Genomic DNA, 18,740 nt, shown 5'->3' on the forward strand with positions numbered 1-18,740 from the left:
GAGTCTGTCACAAAGCCTCATGCGTCTCTGCCCTTTTTGTTTATACATGGGTGACAATGTGGTTACAGTTCTTGGGGCTTCACATTCTTCTGACTTCAGGGTTCAGAAGAACATGATCACTCAAGCAAAACTCCAGCGGAACCATTAAATTGCTTGGGAATTGGAAATAAAAATGTTCCCACAGCCACAGCCTTCTTCTTACCACTGTTTTACTGCTCAATAGTTAGAAGGATCCAGTTTTCCAAGTTCTGAGATCAACCCACCAACTACTGTGTGAACACCTGTGATTGTGGTAGGTACTGAGAGGAACCCAGTCAAGCATAAGGTACAATGCCCACCCTCGAAGAGCTTAAAATCTAGTCGGGCAAACCTAAGTACTATGCAGACAGAAGACAATACCTCACAATACAAGGTAGCTGAGAAATCTACAAGGGCCAAATAAGAAGTGGGAGCTTTTGCAAAAGCCTCAAAACCCCATCTAGTTAGTTTGCAGCAAGAGACTCAAGGAGGAATCAACTCACCTCCTAGTACTGTGTTGAGCTGGAATTTACTGTTCCAGGATCCCAAACTTTCTTACATTAGGAATCAACTCAAGAGTCATAAAGCATTTGAAGGATTGGTCTATCCCCACCCCATCACTAATCAGCCGTGAGTAAAATGGCCTGAGGAAAGTTTACAGAAGATGGGACCAAGATATTCATTGGCTTGAGTATCTCAGAAGTGGTAAATTCAGTTCTTATGCTCATGCCCTGCTAAGAAAGAAAGAAATCTACTTGGGGGAAAAAAATGTGACCTATGGACTGAATTGTTACCTTTGTGTGGCATATTCCCTGTTTCTAGGGCAGCTCAGAAGACAAAGAACACATTTATTTTGTGGAAGAGGATAGGGAGCAGGGCAAGAAACAGAAACCAGGGGATTGCACAATAATGGCATTTTTAAATCCCTCCAGGAAGTTTACATTTCGAGTCCTGTGGAAGAGCAGAGTACAGCTGTTCAAAAGGAGAGTATACTGAGGGACCCCGGCCCCAACTCCGCCATGTGCCGGATTTCCGTCAGCCACAGGCACCATGGCCGCACCTCCTTCTCCAGCTCTTGGGGCAGGCCGGTCACTCTGTCAGGACCTGGCCCTGAGCAGGCCTAAGCCTTCCCCCAGCAGAGACCACAGGCCTCAGATAGCATCGAGGTGTTCACAGGGAAGAATCAGAACAAGGAGGAGTGAAAGGAAACAGGCTGCTGGATCTCAGCAGAGTGCAGTGATTTAGTATGCAAACCAGTCCAGACTTGCTGTGTTGAAATCATTCCCCAAAGAAGCCCTTTCCTTGAATGGCCAGTGAAAGGGTGATATTATAATCTCACAAACTCAACGTAACAAGTTTGGGGTGCAGATTTATTGTACAAAACGAAAACTGCCCCTTAGTCTGTCTTGGTGATGGAAAAAGTGTAAATAGTAACACGTAGCGCTCATTTGAAGCCTTTCCATCCTGCCACTAGCTTAATCATCTGTGTATTTCCTTCAGGCCAAGGGCGATTTGATAGGATATGGTGCAAAATTCTCTCTGGATGCCTACTAAATCTTTCAGAATGACCAAGAGACCCTTTGTCTCCTCCCTTTCTTCTACTGGAGCCTTGAGGGTGATGTCCTGAGCTTTTTACTGTCAACCTCCAACCAGTGATGTCACCATTTTTTCCCTGCTGTCCGTCCCCGCGAGTCCCAAATGCCCTTACCCTTGCCCTGTGTGTGCAATACATCTTCGTTCTGTTACCCTTTGGTCTTGGTTCTCTGTGCCCACTGTGTCCACAACAGTGTCAGCATGTGGCAAGTGGACGGCTGAGAGGAAAGCAAGTGGGGGTGGTTAGTGATGAAGAACGAGGACTTTGGAAGCAGACATCCCTGGCTTGGCACCCTGCCTCCATGTCATTCACTGTGTAAGCGGAATGTCAGGAGCCCCAGTCTCTTCACTTATAAAATGAGGATCAGGATACACGTTCAGAGAGCTGTGGGAAGATTAAACTAGACTCTATGCCACTCATATTTTAAGAGTACCCATCTTAAAATACCCATCCATACACAGCGAGTATTAGGTAAGAGCCTCTGGTGGGTCTCAGGTGTTCTTGTTATTGAGGGCCCCTTCTTCTCCCTCACCCAATTAAAAAAATTTTTTTTAAGTTTATTTGTTTATTTTTGAGGGACAGAGCGAGAGAGACAGAGACAGAGAGACAGAGAGAGAGAGTTTGCACAAGCAGGGGAGGGCAGAGAAAGAGGAAACAGAGGATCCCAAGCAGGCTCCATGCTGCCAGCCCAGAGCCTGATGAGGGGCCCGAACTCACGAACTGTGAGATCATGACCTGAGCCAAAATCAAGAGTCAGATGCTCAACTGACTGAGCCACCCAGGCAAACCCTCCCTTGCACAATTTAAAAATAGTATTTTATGACTCTGTTGACGTAAAGATAAACATATTATTGCTATGTGTTAAAACATTTCTTCAACCTAAAATTTCAGTTTTTCTTCTGTTTTTAAAAGAAATGCAAGCATTTTTGTGGGCCTCTAAGACTACCATGGGCCTTGGGCACTGTCCTGACAGTGTCTAATGGGTAAGTCAGCCCCGAGTAAGAGATCTATTTGTGGAGACTCTTCCCTCTACCATTTCGCTGTTATTAACTGCTTTCTGGAAGTTGCTGGTCCTTTCCCCAACCCCGGCTAGCCCAATCACTCAAAAGTTCCCAGTGTGGAGCTCCTAACTCCCCTAGGCCTGTCCCTCCTTCTCAGTTTAAACCCAGCTCTTCATTCCTCTGTTTGAGTCTCACTTCTTGGGACTATTCTTGGCCTGGTAAAACAGCAATGATTTTTCTGATGAACTATTTCTCACTGAGGTATTAATGACTAACTGGGTTCTTTCTCTACTCCTTCTAGAATATTTGTATTTTGTCACAGAACTTTTAGAGACTCTATACCGTAATTCAAAGCCATATATCTGTTAGAGAAATTTTAATGCAGCAAAGGAAATACGTCAAAGTAAAGGTTGAACTTTGAGAATCATTGACTGTATTGTGCCAGTAGTTTGGTATCTACTGGGGCTGTGCATTTGGTGGGTCTTGGTGACATAATTTGATTAGAAAGTTCTATGAAGCAGGACACAGACTGTCCCCCAAAGTCTCTCGGTAAAGTATGGAGTCCTGAGGAATGTCTTTGATCTACTGGCACAATGCAGTCACTTAAGGAGGACTTCTGTTCCCCATTTTAACTCATCCATCCAGCTGTGCTGGTCCTGACACCACACATATGCCTAAAAAACCATTCTTACTCCCTCAGTGCCTGTTATTTTCTAGGTCTGGGCAGGAAAGCGTTCTAAGAGATAACACTGTTTATAAAGGATACCACTGATGCCATTTACTACACAGGACAGGCTCTGCTGTGGAGACACTTGGTTTGATTCCCGGCTTTGCTGTGTATTTGCCTAACCTTGAAGTCTCAGTCTCTGCACTTCTATTTTCTCATCTGTAAAACTGGGGACGGGGAGGGCGCTGCGTAGGAAAGATATCAACTTCATGGAGGTGTGGTGACGATTCTTAGTTGTCGTGAGGATTATCCATACAAAGAACTTCCCATCATGCCAAGCACACACGCCCTCAATAAAGGACTATGCTATCATTATTATTATTACTATTACTATTATTATTATTATTACCGCCACCACCGCTACCACAGCCAGCGCTAATTCTGTTACTGCGTCTCCAATCCGGATGGCTTAGACAAAGTGCCCTGCTGCTTCCCACTTCTTAGGGAGGGGCCCGAGCAGTGGGAGAATCTGGCAGAACAGGTTCTTTCAAAGCAGTGGAAAATAGATCAAAGGCAATAACCCAAACCTGGAAAAAGAGTGTACTCCTTTGTTTGTTCTTTCCTCGTTATGAAAAAACTTTCAAAATGTAACTTAGGCTGAAATACACATTGTGGCCCCTCCTGAAGTAACATGGCTGAGCCTCTCTGGTCTGTGTTCTTCCTGACCCCCCTCCCCCCTCCCCCCTCCAAGCACTGATGGGGGCCCCTCTTGAGTGTCTGCTGAATGTGGTGAGGGCTGACGGTGTCCTTCCAGGTTGCCTACGTTAGTGAGTAGAAAGCTTAGCGGTCAGCAAAACATGCAGGAGACAGTAGAGGTGGCCGAGCGGGGACCTTCGTACCCAGGTGCAAAATACGCCTATGTCTTGCTGCAAATTGCTGCAAATTGCTCATCGCCCAAAGTGAAATCTCGCGGGACTTGGTTACGGGACTTGGGTTAGGCCCCTTGGCTGAAGATACCAGAAGCCCAACTTGTATTCGATCGAGCGAAAAGGGGCATTTATTCTAAAGATTCCACGGTGTACCGAGGAAAACAAGGCAAGAGACAGACAGACCTGGGATTGAAATCCAGCCCTCAAATGTTGCCAAAACTTATGTCTCCCCTCCCTGTGTTAAGTCTTCTCTCTTTCTACAGACTCACTTCCTCTGTGGCTTTGGTTGACATGTTGCAACAACTCACAAGTTTTATAATCACCATGCAGCCATCCAAAGAAAGCCTGGTCTCACTTTCTCCAATTCCAGTATTCCCATGGAAGGAACTTATTGGCCCAGTTTAGGCCAGGTTCCTTTCTCTGATTACCAATTAGCAACGGGAAAAGGTAAAAACTGGCTATAGCAGCATGGAGCATCCATGCTAACTATATAGCACTTGTGAGTGAGCAAAACCACAGATAAGGGATTATTGAAATAGGAATTGATGAACTAAATGACAAGAAACATACTGTTCACATTTGGCCCTGTAACTGCATCCTGGCCATTCCCATATTCCTCATCATTTTACCAGAGATACAGGAGTTCACTTTCCTTGGCCTTTTCGTGCTGGGCAGACGCTAGCCCTAAACAAGCTGATTGCAGCATAATATGTAGAAATGCCACAGGCTTTAGAATTACACAGACTCTGAGTTAAAAGTCTACCACATACTAGCTGTGTGACACTGGGCAAGTTACTTAGCCTCTCTGAGCCTTGGTTTTCTTATCTATAAAATAATAGCTATAAATTAATACAGATCTAATGTTTTTTTGTAAAGACTAAGAAAAATAACCATATTTAAAGCAGTTGGCATATAATAGATGCTCAGTTAGGTTAATTTCGTTCTCTAATTAGGTTACCTAGAAATCTTCAGGAGGGTGAGGGAGTGGTAGTGAGATGGAAGGGAAAGAAAAGTGATAGAATTTTGTATCCGGGAAGTATCCTGCCTCAGGTTATTTTATAATTATTCTGAACAAACATTAAATAATTTAAGTGGGTCCATGGCACTCGGAAAGCCGCACTTGGATAGATACACTTTAGAGGCAAACCAACAAGGATCTCAAGATCCATGGTGAATGTTTCGTTTCTTATTGATTTATTGGTATGATCGTATGGTCCTTAATTCCTTTCCCTATGATATCTAAAGTCCATGTAATACAGCCTAATCACTGAGTCAGTGCACGAAGTACTTCAGCATTTTGTTGTTAATGTTGCTGTTTAGAGAGGCTCTCCTCTTTGAGAACGTAGTAAGTCATTTTTTTGTAAACTGTAATTTATTGAGTTCTTACGACAACAACACTGTGCCAAACTTGTACATGCATTGTCTCATTTCTTCCTATGAATTAAGGGCTATCGTCTCCATTTTCCAGATAAAGAAATTGAGGCTCAGATAAGTAAAGTGGCAAGGTCGCTTAGTACTCAGCGATAGAATAGGAATTTGAGCTCCACTCAGCCAGCTCCAGGGCCTGAGCTCTGAACCAGTGGGTAGTACCAGTTCTCTGCACCTTGGTTTTGGCTTTAAGTTTTCGAGACTGGGAGCACAAGAAGTGAGTCCCCAGGAAAATCTGTGCTTGGAGCGTCTCGTTTGATAAAGGATAATCTCATGGCTTCCTTGCACCCACACAGCGTTGCTGCATGGGTTTAAATGCAAAGCCGCAGAATTATAGGAAGAAAAATAGTAAAACAGCAGGCACGCTACCTGCTTGAATACAACAACTATGCTGATTACGTACTTGGAGGATAATAGTGATGAAGGGTTTCACCGATGAATCTGTGAAAAGAAGAACCTGGAAACTGTGTCCTCGCTTTCGACTCTTTGGTGTTTCCCATCTTGGTCAAAATTGTGCGCGCTCCCAGTTCTCCCCAGCGGAGTGGGGTTGTGTGTGCATGCGCGTGGAGTATTTGGGCCTGCTCCAGAGAACTCCATTTGGTGATGGGTTGTGGGTATTATCAAGAACTCCTGACAATGTGTGAAGTATTTTTCATCCACTGACCTGTGTACCAATCGCGGGAGCCGATGGGATCTCGAACCACTAACTGACCTGCTCCTCCAGAAACAGTTTAATCTGTTTGGTCTGCACCAGTGTGAGTTTCATTATATTCCAGACTGTGCTCCATTTGTATCTTTTTCTTTTTGATTTCGTCCTGTGTATAAATGGGGGGGGGAGGAGGAGGAACCCACTTAAATATTATGTGTCTTTTGACTAAAAAGCATTTCTGGATTAATAGCTCACATTTTTCTTTTTTATTCCCCCTCTGTTTTTCAGCTCCAGGGTTCCTTGAAAAGAAAACAAGTAGTTAACCTGTCTCCTGCCAACAGCAAGAGGCCCAATGGCTTTGTCGACAGCTCATTCCTTGATATCAAAAGAATCCGTGTCGGGGAGAACCTCTCTGCAGGACAAGGGGGCCTCCAAGTAAATAATGGACAAAATCAGATGATGTCAGGGACCTTGCCCATGAGCCAGGCACCCCTGCGGAAGACTAATACTCTGCCACCACATACACATTCTCCTGGGAACGGCATCTTCAACATGGGCTTGAAGGAAGTGAAGAAGGAACCAGGAGAGACTGTATCATGTAGTAAGCACATGGATGGCCAGATGACCCAGGAGAATATTTTTTCCAATAGGTACGGAGATGACCCTGTAGAGCAGTTGATGGATCCAGAGCTGCAGGAACTGTTCAATGAACTGACCAACATATCTGTGCCTCCCATGAGTGATCTTGAGCTGGAGAACATGATCAATGCCACCATCAAGCAGGATGACCCATTTAACATTGACTTGGGTCAGCAAAGCCAGAGGAGCACTCCCAGGCCCTCCTTGCCCATGGAGAAGACAGTGATCAAAAGTGAATACTCCCCCGGCCTGACCCAGGGTCCTTCGGGCTCTCCTCAGATGAGGCCCCCGTCAGCCGGCCCTGCATTCTCCATGGCCACCTCTGCCCTCTCCACTTCATCCCCAGTCCCTTCTGTCCCGCAGAGCCAGGCTCAGCCTCAGACAGCCTCAGGAGCAAGCCGGGCCCTGCCGAGCTGGCAGGAGGTGTCCCATGCCCAGCAGCTCAAACAGATCGCTGCCAACCGTCAGCAGCACGCCCGGATGCAGCAGCACCAGCCTCCCAGCTGGTCAGCCTTGCCCTCTTCCGCCGGGCCATCGCCGGGTCCATTCGGGCAGGAGAAGATCCCCAGCCCTTCTTTCGGTCAGCAGCCATTCAGCCCGCAGAGCTCCCCCATGCCTGGGGTGGCCGGCGGCAGCAGCCAGTCGAAGGTGCTGGCTAACTACATGTACAAGGCCAGCCCGTCGGCCCAGGGCGGGCACCTGGATGTGCTCATGCAGCAAAAGCCTCAGGATCTCAGTCGAAGTTTTATTAACAACCCGCACACGGCCATGGAGCCCCGTCATGGCAACACTAAGCCTTTGTTCCATTTTAACTCAGATCAAGCAAACCAGCAGATGCCTTCTGTTTTGCCTTCCCAGAGTAAGCCTTCTCTCCTACACTACACCCAGCAGCAGCCGCAGCAGCCGCCACAGCAGCAGCAGCCACAGCAACAGCAGCCACAGCAACAGCCGCCACAGAGCTCGATTTCAGCTCAGCCGCAGCCGCAGCAGCAGCCACAGCCGCAGCCGCAGCCGCAGCCGCAGCCGCCGCCATCCCAGCCTGCCCAGCCTCTGTCAAGCCAGCCTTTGCTAAGGTCACCCTTGCCTCTTCAGCAAAAGATCCTGCTTCAGAAAATGCAGAACCAGTCCATCACAGGACTGGGGTATCAAGTCTCCCAACAGCACAGACAGGTAAGGCCGTAAGTTTGCTACTCCAAACACGGAGGACCCAGAGACCACTCAGCTTGGTCATTATGCTTTGGTTGCCGCTACATTTGTGTGGGGACAGAGTCAAGACCACAAAGACGGGAGTGGTCTTGTTGGATTCCCAGGAAGGCCTCGTGAAGCCTGGCTCGCTTGGGGCATCTGGAGGCAAGAGTTAGTACTTCCTTGTAGAACAGTCACTGCCACTGCGATCTGCAGTGACCAAAGTCTCTTGCTGATTAAGAATGTTGCATTATAATTCATGCCTTTAGTGACGTGTCCAGTTGCCAGTAAGTTTCTGATACGCCCAAGTGTTTATTCATCCGGTCGGTGAATCGGTCACTAAGCGGACGTGAACATCGTCCTGAGTACCTGCCATGTGCAGGCTGTTGTGGTTATGCGGGTATTAAAATATTGAATATTGCAATAAGCCCAGACACGGCATTAAGAATATGTAATGGCCAGTATATACCACACCAACTGATGAAACGTATAAATGCCCAGCCCATCATAATAGCTGTGACTCCATGCTGGTGCATTAAATAAGGTATGGGCCCTGTCTGCAAGCACATTCTGTGGAGGGAAACAGGCCTTAAAACTACCGTTTTAATACGATGGAAAGGGTAATAACATGATAGCCCAGTGGTTGGGTGTGTTACCCTGCAAGGGGAAGTGTTTTGGAGAAAGTAATGCCTGCGTTACATGTAAAGGATGAAATCGTCATCACTACACAAACGAAAAAAATATCTGTGGTTACCTTATATCCTGTGATTAACATAAAGCAGAAGTTTTATTCTGCCCCAGACATGAATAGGAGGAGGAGATAGCTCTGTGCCTCCAGAGCACATATTGGTGAGTAAGCTCAGATCCCCAGGGAACTTGAGAGAGGAAACTCTTCCTGGAAGGAAGGAAGTCTGAATGTTGCTTTGTGCGTGTAATTTGACAGATCTGCACTGGTTTCCCAGCACAAAGACAACATGCTCCATGTCAAATCAGTATGTCAGGATAGTATGACAGCACTGAGCCTAATTCCAGTCACATTCCTAGAGTAGTTTTCATGGCTACTGCCCAGAAAAGAATACCACAAGGCACCACAGACTGTAGCCAAGCTCACCTTTGCCCTAGATGTGTGCCAGGAGAACCCTGGGCTCAACTGGGATTCAAGAGCTCTGCACCAAGTAAAGCTTGGCCCTCTTAGCCACTTAAGAGGTGTATGTGGGGTGCAGCGGGCGGGGGGGGGGAGGGGGTTAATTGCAGTTGACGAGGAAGGGACCTGAGGAGACTCGTGAGTATATTTTCAGAGTTTCTTCTTAACGCAGGTAATTTGGGGATCATTTATAAACAAACGGTATTGTGGAACTACTTCCTAACAGCGTGGATAGCCTTTGTAATTTAGACGAATCTGGGTTCAGATTCTTAGTCTGACATTCCCTAACTGTGTGACCTCAAGCAAGTCACTGGACCTCACTAAGCCTGAATTGTCTTGCCTGTAAACGAGGCTGATTAACAATATATCCTAGGATTTTTTAGAATAAAATGAGATAATTTGGGCAATCGTGATAATCATGGAAAGGACCACATATGAGATCAATATTTTTTAACAAGTATTACTCTTATGTAGGAGATGTACTGGAGTAAGTCTCAAATTCTAACATAAACAGTTCTAGAGGAATAAAAGAAACCTATCCTTGATTCTTCACTTGATCTTAGCCAAAAAGCCGAGAAGCAATATCCTTGATTCTTTTATTGTCCAGCAGTATGGGGAGTGGGGAGCGATTTACCCTCCCTAGGCCCAGATTTCAGATCATAAAAATGGAAATAATAAGGAAGGAGCTAAATAATAATTTATAGTTAATAAAGGTAGTCTCTGTTATGTACCCTGTATGGCATGGCATGTGTCTCTCTTACTTACAGTATCTCATTTCACCTATATGAAGGAAATACCGTTATTTGCATCTTACAGGTGAGGCAATTGAGGCACAGAGGGGTTAAGTAACTTTTCCAAAGTCACACACTCTGCTACTCTAAAGTAGCAGAGCCAGGAATCCGATGATCTACTTTGAAGGCTGTACTTTCAGCCACTAGGCTCTACAGCCCACAGGTAGGATTTGTTGGGAAATGAATGACCATTTGAGGGTCACGGTGAAATTCTGAGAGATAATATTTCTTATAACATTGAACCATTTTTACATAATCTGCAGAGTAGATTAAGTCCTTTGGGGAGAAAGAAACTCTTCGTCTCCAACCTTCAAAGCTGTTAAAGAAAAGAATAAAAAAAAAAATGTCTGCATGACTGTTGACCCTCCTGAGGGTGAACATTATGGAGCTAACCAAAAAAGGAAATTTACAAGAAGAAACATACCTCTTTGGTGCCCCATCAGCTCTTCTTTGGGAGCCTTCCTGCTACCTCCAATATCCTTGGTCCTGCTTCTGGCTCCATTGCTCATATCAACTGTCTACCCCATTCATGACCTCTTGGTCCTCACCCAAGCTTCCAGGACCCAAGCACACCAGTGGGTTCTAATGGCCAAATCAGCAAACATCTTTCAATGCCTTAGATAATAATTAACTTTTTCCAGTGAATATGCCACATATGATGCCACATATGGTAAAAATGGAAGCACCATTTCAAGCTAAAGACCCTTCTATACAGGCTGGCCATGGCTACCTATTTACAGCTTTATCCTAACTTTGTAGATTGAATCAAATTGTCTCTTCCTGGTCAACAGTTCTAAGAGAAAGGATTCAGAAATCCTGTGCCTGAGTTGTAAGCAAGTGTACCAGAGCTCCATAGTCAAATACGTGTTGCCCTTTTAAAAGCATTCACCTTTGGGAGGCTGGACTTATGCTAATAAGGGTGCTATTGTTTAATACAGTTACGGGTTTTTTCCCTCTGGTGATTGTCTTCAGAGCTTTTAGCACATTGAGTGGATTATTACCAGTGCAATAATATTCATCCTTGCCAGGGTGATCTTTGAAAACAGTCGAGATGGGTAAAGCTGCTTTGGGTCAAAACCAAGAAATAACTAATAGGATAGGACTGGATTTAAAGTTTGGTTTGCGAACTTTTTCTGAAGACAAAAATGAAAAATGAGTTCTTCCCAAGATGATAATTTTGAGAAGCAACTTTCATTTGGATGAGCATATTTTGAAGGTTTTTCTAATTCTTATTGTCTCATCTAGTATATTACCAATTATTCTCAGCTCAGGCAGCATAGTTTTAACCCCACCATTTATAGCAGACAGTACAAATATGTGTTCTCATTTCAGATTAGCAAACTCTCTGTTACTCAGGACCTAAGTTATAGGAGGGGAGAGATTGGGAATTAAGCAATTCTCAAGTTTATCAACTAGAGCATCTTAAATGAAAGCACTGTTCATGAATTTTTTCTGCTTGTCATACTCACTTTATGTCAAACATAGGAAGATTTACTATGGGATTTGCTAATTGGAGCCCTTTAGCCTTGGAAATGGTGGAAATCTGGGCTTTCTGCTGCAGGATGGTGGATTGAATTTGTCGAACAGTTGCTTGTAATTTACCTAGTGGAGTGTGCAAAGATGGCCTTCTCTTCACACTTTGGAGCTCTGCACCCAGACAGATCTACATGTTCGGGCAAGGAACAAATTGGGGGGAGGCTGTGCCCCTCTCTCTTTACTGGATACCCATCTCTGTTCTCCTAGATGTGAATGGTGTCTAGGACATGGATGTGACATAATTGAATTGTTGGAGACCTCTTTATTGTGCCATGCCTGGGGTGGTTTCAAGTAATCCCTTCTCTGGAGCCTGAGAGAACAAATGGTATTTGGTATTTCACAAAATGTCTTCAGTGACTCTGTCCTGCTGATGTTTGGGGCTTGGCAAATGGAAACACCCCCTGGCTATAATTTCCTTCCCTTTCTGATTTGAAGGTTATGGGAGAGGGCAGGAGAAGGATATAATGCATGCAGTTCTGATTTATCTTCAAGTCACTGAATACTTGTTTAAGGTGTGAAAGAGTTATTGGTTCACTAGGGCTCATGAGAGTTTAATCCAAAAGCTCTAACCTTTTGAACCAAAAAGTGATCTTTTTCAGAGCTGTATAATCAGACACTTAAAAGTGTAATTTTTTTCTAACATTAGATCCATGAAACTCAAGTGAGTTCTATATTTGGTCTAGAATTATCCCATCTCTAAAAATTCTGAGAGGGAATGCAGCCAGTGAATGGATGGTTTGTTATGACCGAAACATAAATTTGTACATTTCCTCCTCAGTTTAAAGCCAAGCTCCTCAATCATATATTAAGAATGTCACCCCACTCTCTCTACCTAGCCAAGTTTATCCTTCACTACTCTACATGTCAACCCTTGGCATAAATCAGACAAGTCTAATGTTCTCTCTTCTTCTTAAGGTAATTTTGTATATATCTGATCTTAAAGATGAGCACCCAGTTGAAGGTGAAGGAATCACTGTACCTCTCGTCTACTGACAAATCCTTGTAATTGCCCAGTGAGAGTGCCAGAGAAGAGACAGAACCTTGAATCAGCTGGGAATGCCTTTTCTAATGGGAAAATAATTATGAATTCGATGTTCTGCAACAATATAACTTCCAAACCACCTCTTTGCTGGGGGCTACAGGTTGGGGAAAGGATCAGCTAGGTAGGCTAGTGCCAGGGTTTGGGTTTAGGGGCTAGAACCAGGTTAAAAGAAGTCAGGAGTGTGAAGGGTTAAATATAAGCCTACCCCAATGTCCTAAACAAACTGGGACACAAAATCAGTCCATATACTCAGAATCCAGGAGTGAGGCCACAAGGTGGAATCAAATCTGTGGTCATGGGTCAAGTACAAACGACATGAAATCTAGAGTGAAGTTGGGATAGAGCCCCAAGAGATGCGAGGTGATCGTTGCAAATGACCCTTGACAATTTGGTGATTTGCATCGTGACTCACTTTGGCTGGGCCGTGCTGGCAAGAGGGACAAGGACTGGCACAGGCGTTCCGAGGATCGTCCATGGCAGACCAAACATTATGTTTGCATTTTCATCTTATCTTTGATAGTGTATCATCGAATCTTGCAAGTTGAAAAGAAAAATAAAACTTTGTTTTTAATATTCCCCAAAACTAGTGCAAAAGCTAGGATGCTGAGTGAATTCCCAGACACGTGTGCTCCTGTGATTTGTACGGAAGAATCTTGATTGGCAAGATTCGCAGGAGGGATTTTGCATGTGTTTCGTTAGTTTCTGTTAGCCGGTTTCTTGTCTCCGACATTAGTACCAATTCTGTGCTGCATACAAATAACCCAAGTGGTAAATGTTCTCAGCCTCTTTTTTTTTACAGGCGAGAGCATGGAGGCTCAATGAGGTTTAAATAACTTAGGACTACAGTTTGTAACTGGTCTGATTCTAAGCCCAGCATTAATAACTACTGTGCTGCGTACGTTAAGGAACTAGGTAGGCTCACAGGGCCTTTTTCTCATGATGTCTGTTTGAAATTTCATGACTGTCTACATACCCCATTCATTTCCACCTCAGGGAAAATGTAAGGCAATTCTGATGCAGGGAAGGATCTCCAAACAAATTCACTTATCTGAATCCGCAGATTAACTGCCCCATTCTGAACTCGACCAATAGTTTTTCTTCATTCATTCAAAAAATATGTGTTGAGTGCTTGCTCTAGGCCAGGCACAGTTCTGGACACTGATGCCACTGCTCAGAGCAAAGAAGAAGGCATGATATGGTAAGGGGAAAAAATAAAATTAAAAAGAAAAGTTTTTAAAAAATTGAATGATCAGAGAGTGTTTTCAAACTGAGCTGTTTTCATCATATTCTTGCATCTGGGCTAGGTTGATTTGCTGCCGGGCTTCGTGGTATCTCTGATCCCAGATAAAAATGGAAAATACCCAGGGGAGTGGTATGTGACTCAGTTTTTAAAGGAAAAAGTTGAAGAGTTTGGTTAGCTTTTTTCAATGATAAAGAAAATTCACTCACTTTCTCGTTCTTTAACACGATCCAGCAAGATTTAGGAACTGTCCGGGGTCACCGTTAGAGTTTAACAATAGGGTAAAACCATAACTTGTGTATGCATTCATATGATTACAGTTTATTAAGCACCTACGATGTGCCAGGAATTGGAGATTAAAAGATTAAGTGATGCAAAGAGCCCTCTTTGCAAGATCAGAAAGGCATGGTCCCTCCCCTCAATGGGCTTATGGTTTGAAAGAGACACCTGCCGCTAATACTTACTGGATTCTTATTGGGCGCATGTACTATAATCCTCTCTGTATGTTAATAACTAAGCCCAAATCACATGAGCCTTTCCCCTGAGTCTACACGTTCAACTCTGAATGTGTTGTTTTAACCTTTTACAGAGTAGAGCTCTATTTGCTGGATATTCCACTTTCATTTCTATTTTATTTTGTCATCCTAGTATGTAATAGCTCAGAGCACAATAGAGTGAATTGGTGTAAAGCAACAATTAATTCCTGTATCCCTCAATAAGGAAATAAACACAATAACAAGAAGAGCATGTTAGCCTTGGAATCATAATGCATAGGGTTTAAATCCACACTTAGGGGAATGACTTCTATTATTCTCACTCCAAGGTCTTTGTCAGCGTGTTGCATCCATCAATAAGAGATGTGCATTTAAAGCATTAGTGTGTAATTCAGCCTGTTGAATACCAACTTTCCAACTAGGGGAAAAGGGGGTATGAGGTTAAGAAATAGATTTGATCCTAGAAATGAAAATGCAAGAGGGTTAATGGAAAATCTGACAGATATTTAACTGTAATGTGCATTAACGTAGGTGACTCAAACAATCCCCTTTGCACCCATTCTAATTAGTTTTGCCTTTTCTAATCAGATGTCAGTTGTTATCAGTTTGGTGTGCGTGTGTGATTGGGGGGCGGGGGATGATTTCTTTTTGTGAAATTGAAAAGAAGCAACAACCCATTTAGCCAGTGCACTAATCAGTAAATTTTCACATTAGTGATTAATTAAAGTCACGCACAGAACTTGATATTCAGGAGGTGTTTTTTATAAAGAGTTCTCGGTTTGAAACAAAAGACTGCACAAATGTTTAGACTACTAGGATCAGAGAGATGTAATGTGAGTGAATCATCTTACCCTTTCACATTGTGTTTTAAGCGGGGAAGACCAAACGTACACACACAGAGCCCAGGCAGCACTCTGGATACTAATTAGAGAACTCTGGCTGCATATTTGCATTTCATGCAATGAATCTGAACAATAAAATGGCACTTTATTCTCCAAGCAATAAATTGAGTAGAGCATAATACGAGGGAAGCCAATGACTACTTTCCTATGCATCCTGCAAAATCAAGCTTCAAGTTCCCTGAGGATGAAAGCATGGGGGTGGTTGACCCGTTTCCCTTTTTTTCTACTGCTAATTCCCTCCACCCTGAATCACTGGCATTTTCCACAGTTTGCTTTTCACAGGAGCTTAAGTTCAGCTCCACCTTTAGGAAACATGAACTTCATAAACAGGGAGCTTTTTTGGCCCTTCTCCTTGGTACTCCACAGGTCTGTGTGGGTGCACGCATGAGTGTGTGGGCCTCACACTCTGGTCTTGGGCTCACATCTCTGCTCTGTGTCTAGGGGTCTTTGTCCCATTCCCGTCTCCTTGGCTGTATCCTCTCCTCTTTTGCCCTTTCCCTACAGATCGGTTTGGAACTTGTCTCTTTCCTCTGATCTCCTTGAGACCTGTTCTATGGCAAGCCGTAAGTGGGGATTGGGGGGAGGAGAGGGCATTTAGCCACTGGAGCCAGTACTGGCCACAAGGATGAAGAGACTTTTCCTGGAAAAGGATCTGTGTTGGGGAGGGCCATGAGGCTAATGATCTGGCAGGCCCATCTCTGTGTCCCACAGGCCTCTGGCACAAAGGAATGAATTACCCGTGAGCAAAACATATCCTGAACAGCCTCTAACCATTGTCCCTTCTCACTTCAAGTGCCGAAAAAACTGGCCTCTGCCACCTTCCTGTCTTGCCAACATGCAAGTGGAATGAGCATTCTACAACAGGAATGTGATCAGGTGCCCGGGGGGCTCAGTCAGTTAAGCGTCTGACTCTTGATTTCGGCTCAGGTCATGATCTTGAGGTTTGTGAGATCAGGCCCCGCCTGGGGCTCTGCACTGACAGTGCAGAGCCTGCTTGGGATTCTCTCTCACGTGCTGCCCCTCCCCACCCCCAAACAAACATTTAAACAAAGAATAAAAATAAAATAGGAATGTGATCATGTTTGTCACCTGCCTGAGCCCCGTAGATGATCTTCATTTTCTCAGAATAAAATCAAAATCCTCATGTAGCTTATAAAGCCCTACATGACCCAGATCCTGCCAAGATTTACTGGTTTCCTTTTCCAGCTGTTTTATTCCTTGACTCCCACCTACCCATTTACTTGTATTTACCTGCCACACTCATACACACTCTGCACTCTGGCTCCCACCATAAAATATGTCCTCCAGTTCCTGAAAAGTACTATGCTTTCCCTCACCCTCAGGTCTCCAGATATGTTGTGGAACTGGAGAAGAATGTTTGGAACATTCTTCTGCTCTACTCGGCCCGGCTAACCTAACCCTACACTTTCTCAGACTCAGCTAAGACATCTCCTCCAAAAGGTTTCCCTGGTCTCCCAATCTGGGTTAGCTCCCATCCTGTACTCTCTGGTAGCCGCTCTCTGGTACTTTCTCTCTTTTAGCAGGTATCAGCCCTCCTATACTTTTGTTCTTGTGTGTATTGCTTAACTAGACTGCAAGCTACTTGAGGGCAGGGATTGTGTCCATCTTGTTCACCATTGTACTCCAACCCCTATCATGGCTACTTTGTGGGAGACACCCAAAACATATTTGTTGAGCAATGAACAGATGAACTTCACCATTGGCCTTCCTCGCCATCCCTTCTTCTGTTCTGGGGATTTAAGGATGCCAACACATCACCCTCTCCTCCTGAGGAGGAAGGAATGGGAGCTGCCACTTCCACCTTCCTCCATGACAAGTCTGCCCTTAAAACACCATTTGCCCATACACCTGCACCGACAGCACTAGTTTTCGGTAATGCAAGCCAGAGAAGGCACTCTCCCGGCTCCCCATGGGTTAGACCTCTGGAAGGGGATTCTGCAGAGGCTCTCTTGTTGGAGCCTGGAATCACAGGGGTAAGAGTCAACTAAGAGAATTTTATCCACGATATTCCAAATGATTCTTTTCTGTTACAAAACATGTGTGGGACATTAACAGTTTACCAGCAGTGACCAAAACCCAATCCCTACCCATAGGTAATGGACAGAAATGAGATTCTGTAGTGTTATAAGGTTTGTGACAGAAGTTACCATGTGATATTCAGAGACAGAGGCCAAGCTCTTTTGCAAGAGGTCAAAAGGCTCAGCAGGGCTGGGCTGTAGGGCATACAGTCAGGAGAGGAGAGAGATGAGACTGGTAAACAGGGGCCAGATCATCAGAAGACATACAAACCATGGTAGAGTTTAGAAATTCCTCTTGTATGTGTCATCTTTAAACAGAGGCATAACTTGCACCTACGGGAGGTAGTTGCGTAATTCAAACATGTTGAATGTTAAAGAATCAGATTTGGAAAACTCAGTGTAGTTACAGTACAGAGGACACACTGTGGGGCCAAGGGCAAGGAGATCTTCACAATATCTATATGCCAGGGACGTTTTGGATCTGGAATGTGCACGCAGTGTGGGCCCCAGCAGCTTCACCCTTTGCCAACCTCAGAATGTCTCTGCACGTTCAGCTGTCCTCTCCCATTCTCTCCGTCACCCCTATATCCCTAGTGTCCTTCAAAAATAACTTTCTGGGGCACCCGGGCGGCTCAGTCAGCTAAGTGTCCAACTTCAGCTCAGGTCATGATCTCATGGTTTATGAGTTCGAGCCCTACATTGTTTTTTTTTTTTTAAGTTAAAAAAGGAAATAACTTTCCATCAGTGCTCCTACCCCTCTGAATCTCATTTGCTCAATGACCAGGCTCTGAACCTCTGTAGTCAGTAGAATTCCTCTCTCTCCCTTGGGCCCACCCTCCAAGGTACCTCTACAGATGACACTGGTGACAGTCCTCGCCTCTTCCTCAACACCACCTCTGCTGCTGCCTCTGTGCTTGAGTTATTGCAAAACTCCTTCAATCTCCTTCTTTCCAATTCCCTTGTCCCTCCTAGTAACAGGCTGGACAGTGTGTCTAAGAAATTCTGCCTTGTTCCACGCTCCTCAGGATCAAGGCGAGTGGTTCCAGCCACTTCCAGCCTTCTCCCTGGAATGTGCCCTCACTCCAGATCCAGTCACTCCCCAGGCCTCTGCTTCACAGGACCAGCTCTCCTTTCTGTGAATGTCTTTTGCCCAACGATGACCTTTTCCCCCTTGGCCGTGGCATCCTGCCCACCTGCTTTGACAGTTCCAAGGTGTCTCAGAATCCCAGCCTGTGCCCTCACTGCCTATGTTGCTGTAATCGTCCCTCCTCAAGCTGTGAAACAAGCAAAGTTTGTTTCTTCCTCCTCTCGTGTGCACAGCATGGTGCCAACACTTTCAGTACCATTCTTATATTGTATTAGCATTTTGTTTTGGTATCTGTTTGGTCCGGTGAAATGAGAATTCCTAGAGGGTTCGGACCGTGGAGCTTCTTTTTTCCTCC

At 44.8% G+C, this 18,740-nt stretch overlaps 1 protein-coding gene across 2 annotated transcripts in view; it reads left to right on the forward strand.

Annotated features, from left to right (window-relative positions):
- The window catches only part of MAML2 (mastermind like transcriptional coactivator 2), a 348,778-nt gene that overhangs the window by 229,443 nt on the left and 100,595 nt on the right, over positions 1 to 18,740 (forward strand). For both annotated transcript variants that reach the window (XM_045483545.1, XM_045483546.1), the window contains exon 2: positions 6,575 to 8,095. In XM_045483545.1, the coding sequence (XP_045339501.1) occupies positions 6,575 to 8,095 (1,521 nt within the window). The remainder of the gene's footprint in view (positions 1 to 6,574; positions 8,096 to 18,740) is intronic.

Source organism: Leopardus geoffroyi, chromosome D1 (assembly GCF_018350155.1).
Source record: "Leopardus geoffroyi isolate Oge1 chromosome D1, O.geoffroyi_Oge1_pat1.0, whole genome shotgun sequence".
Taxonomy (NCBI): Eukaryota; Metazoa; Chordata; class Mammalia; order Carnivora; family Felidae; genus Leopardus; species Leopardus geoffroyi.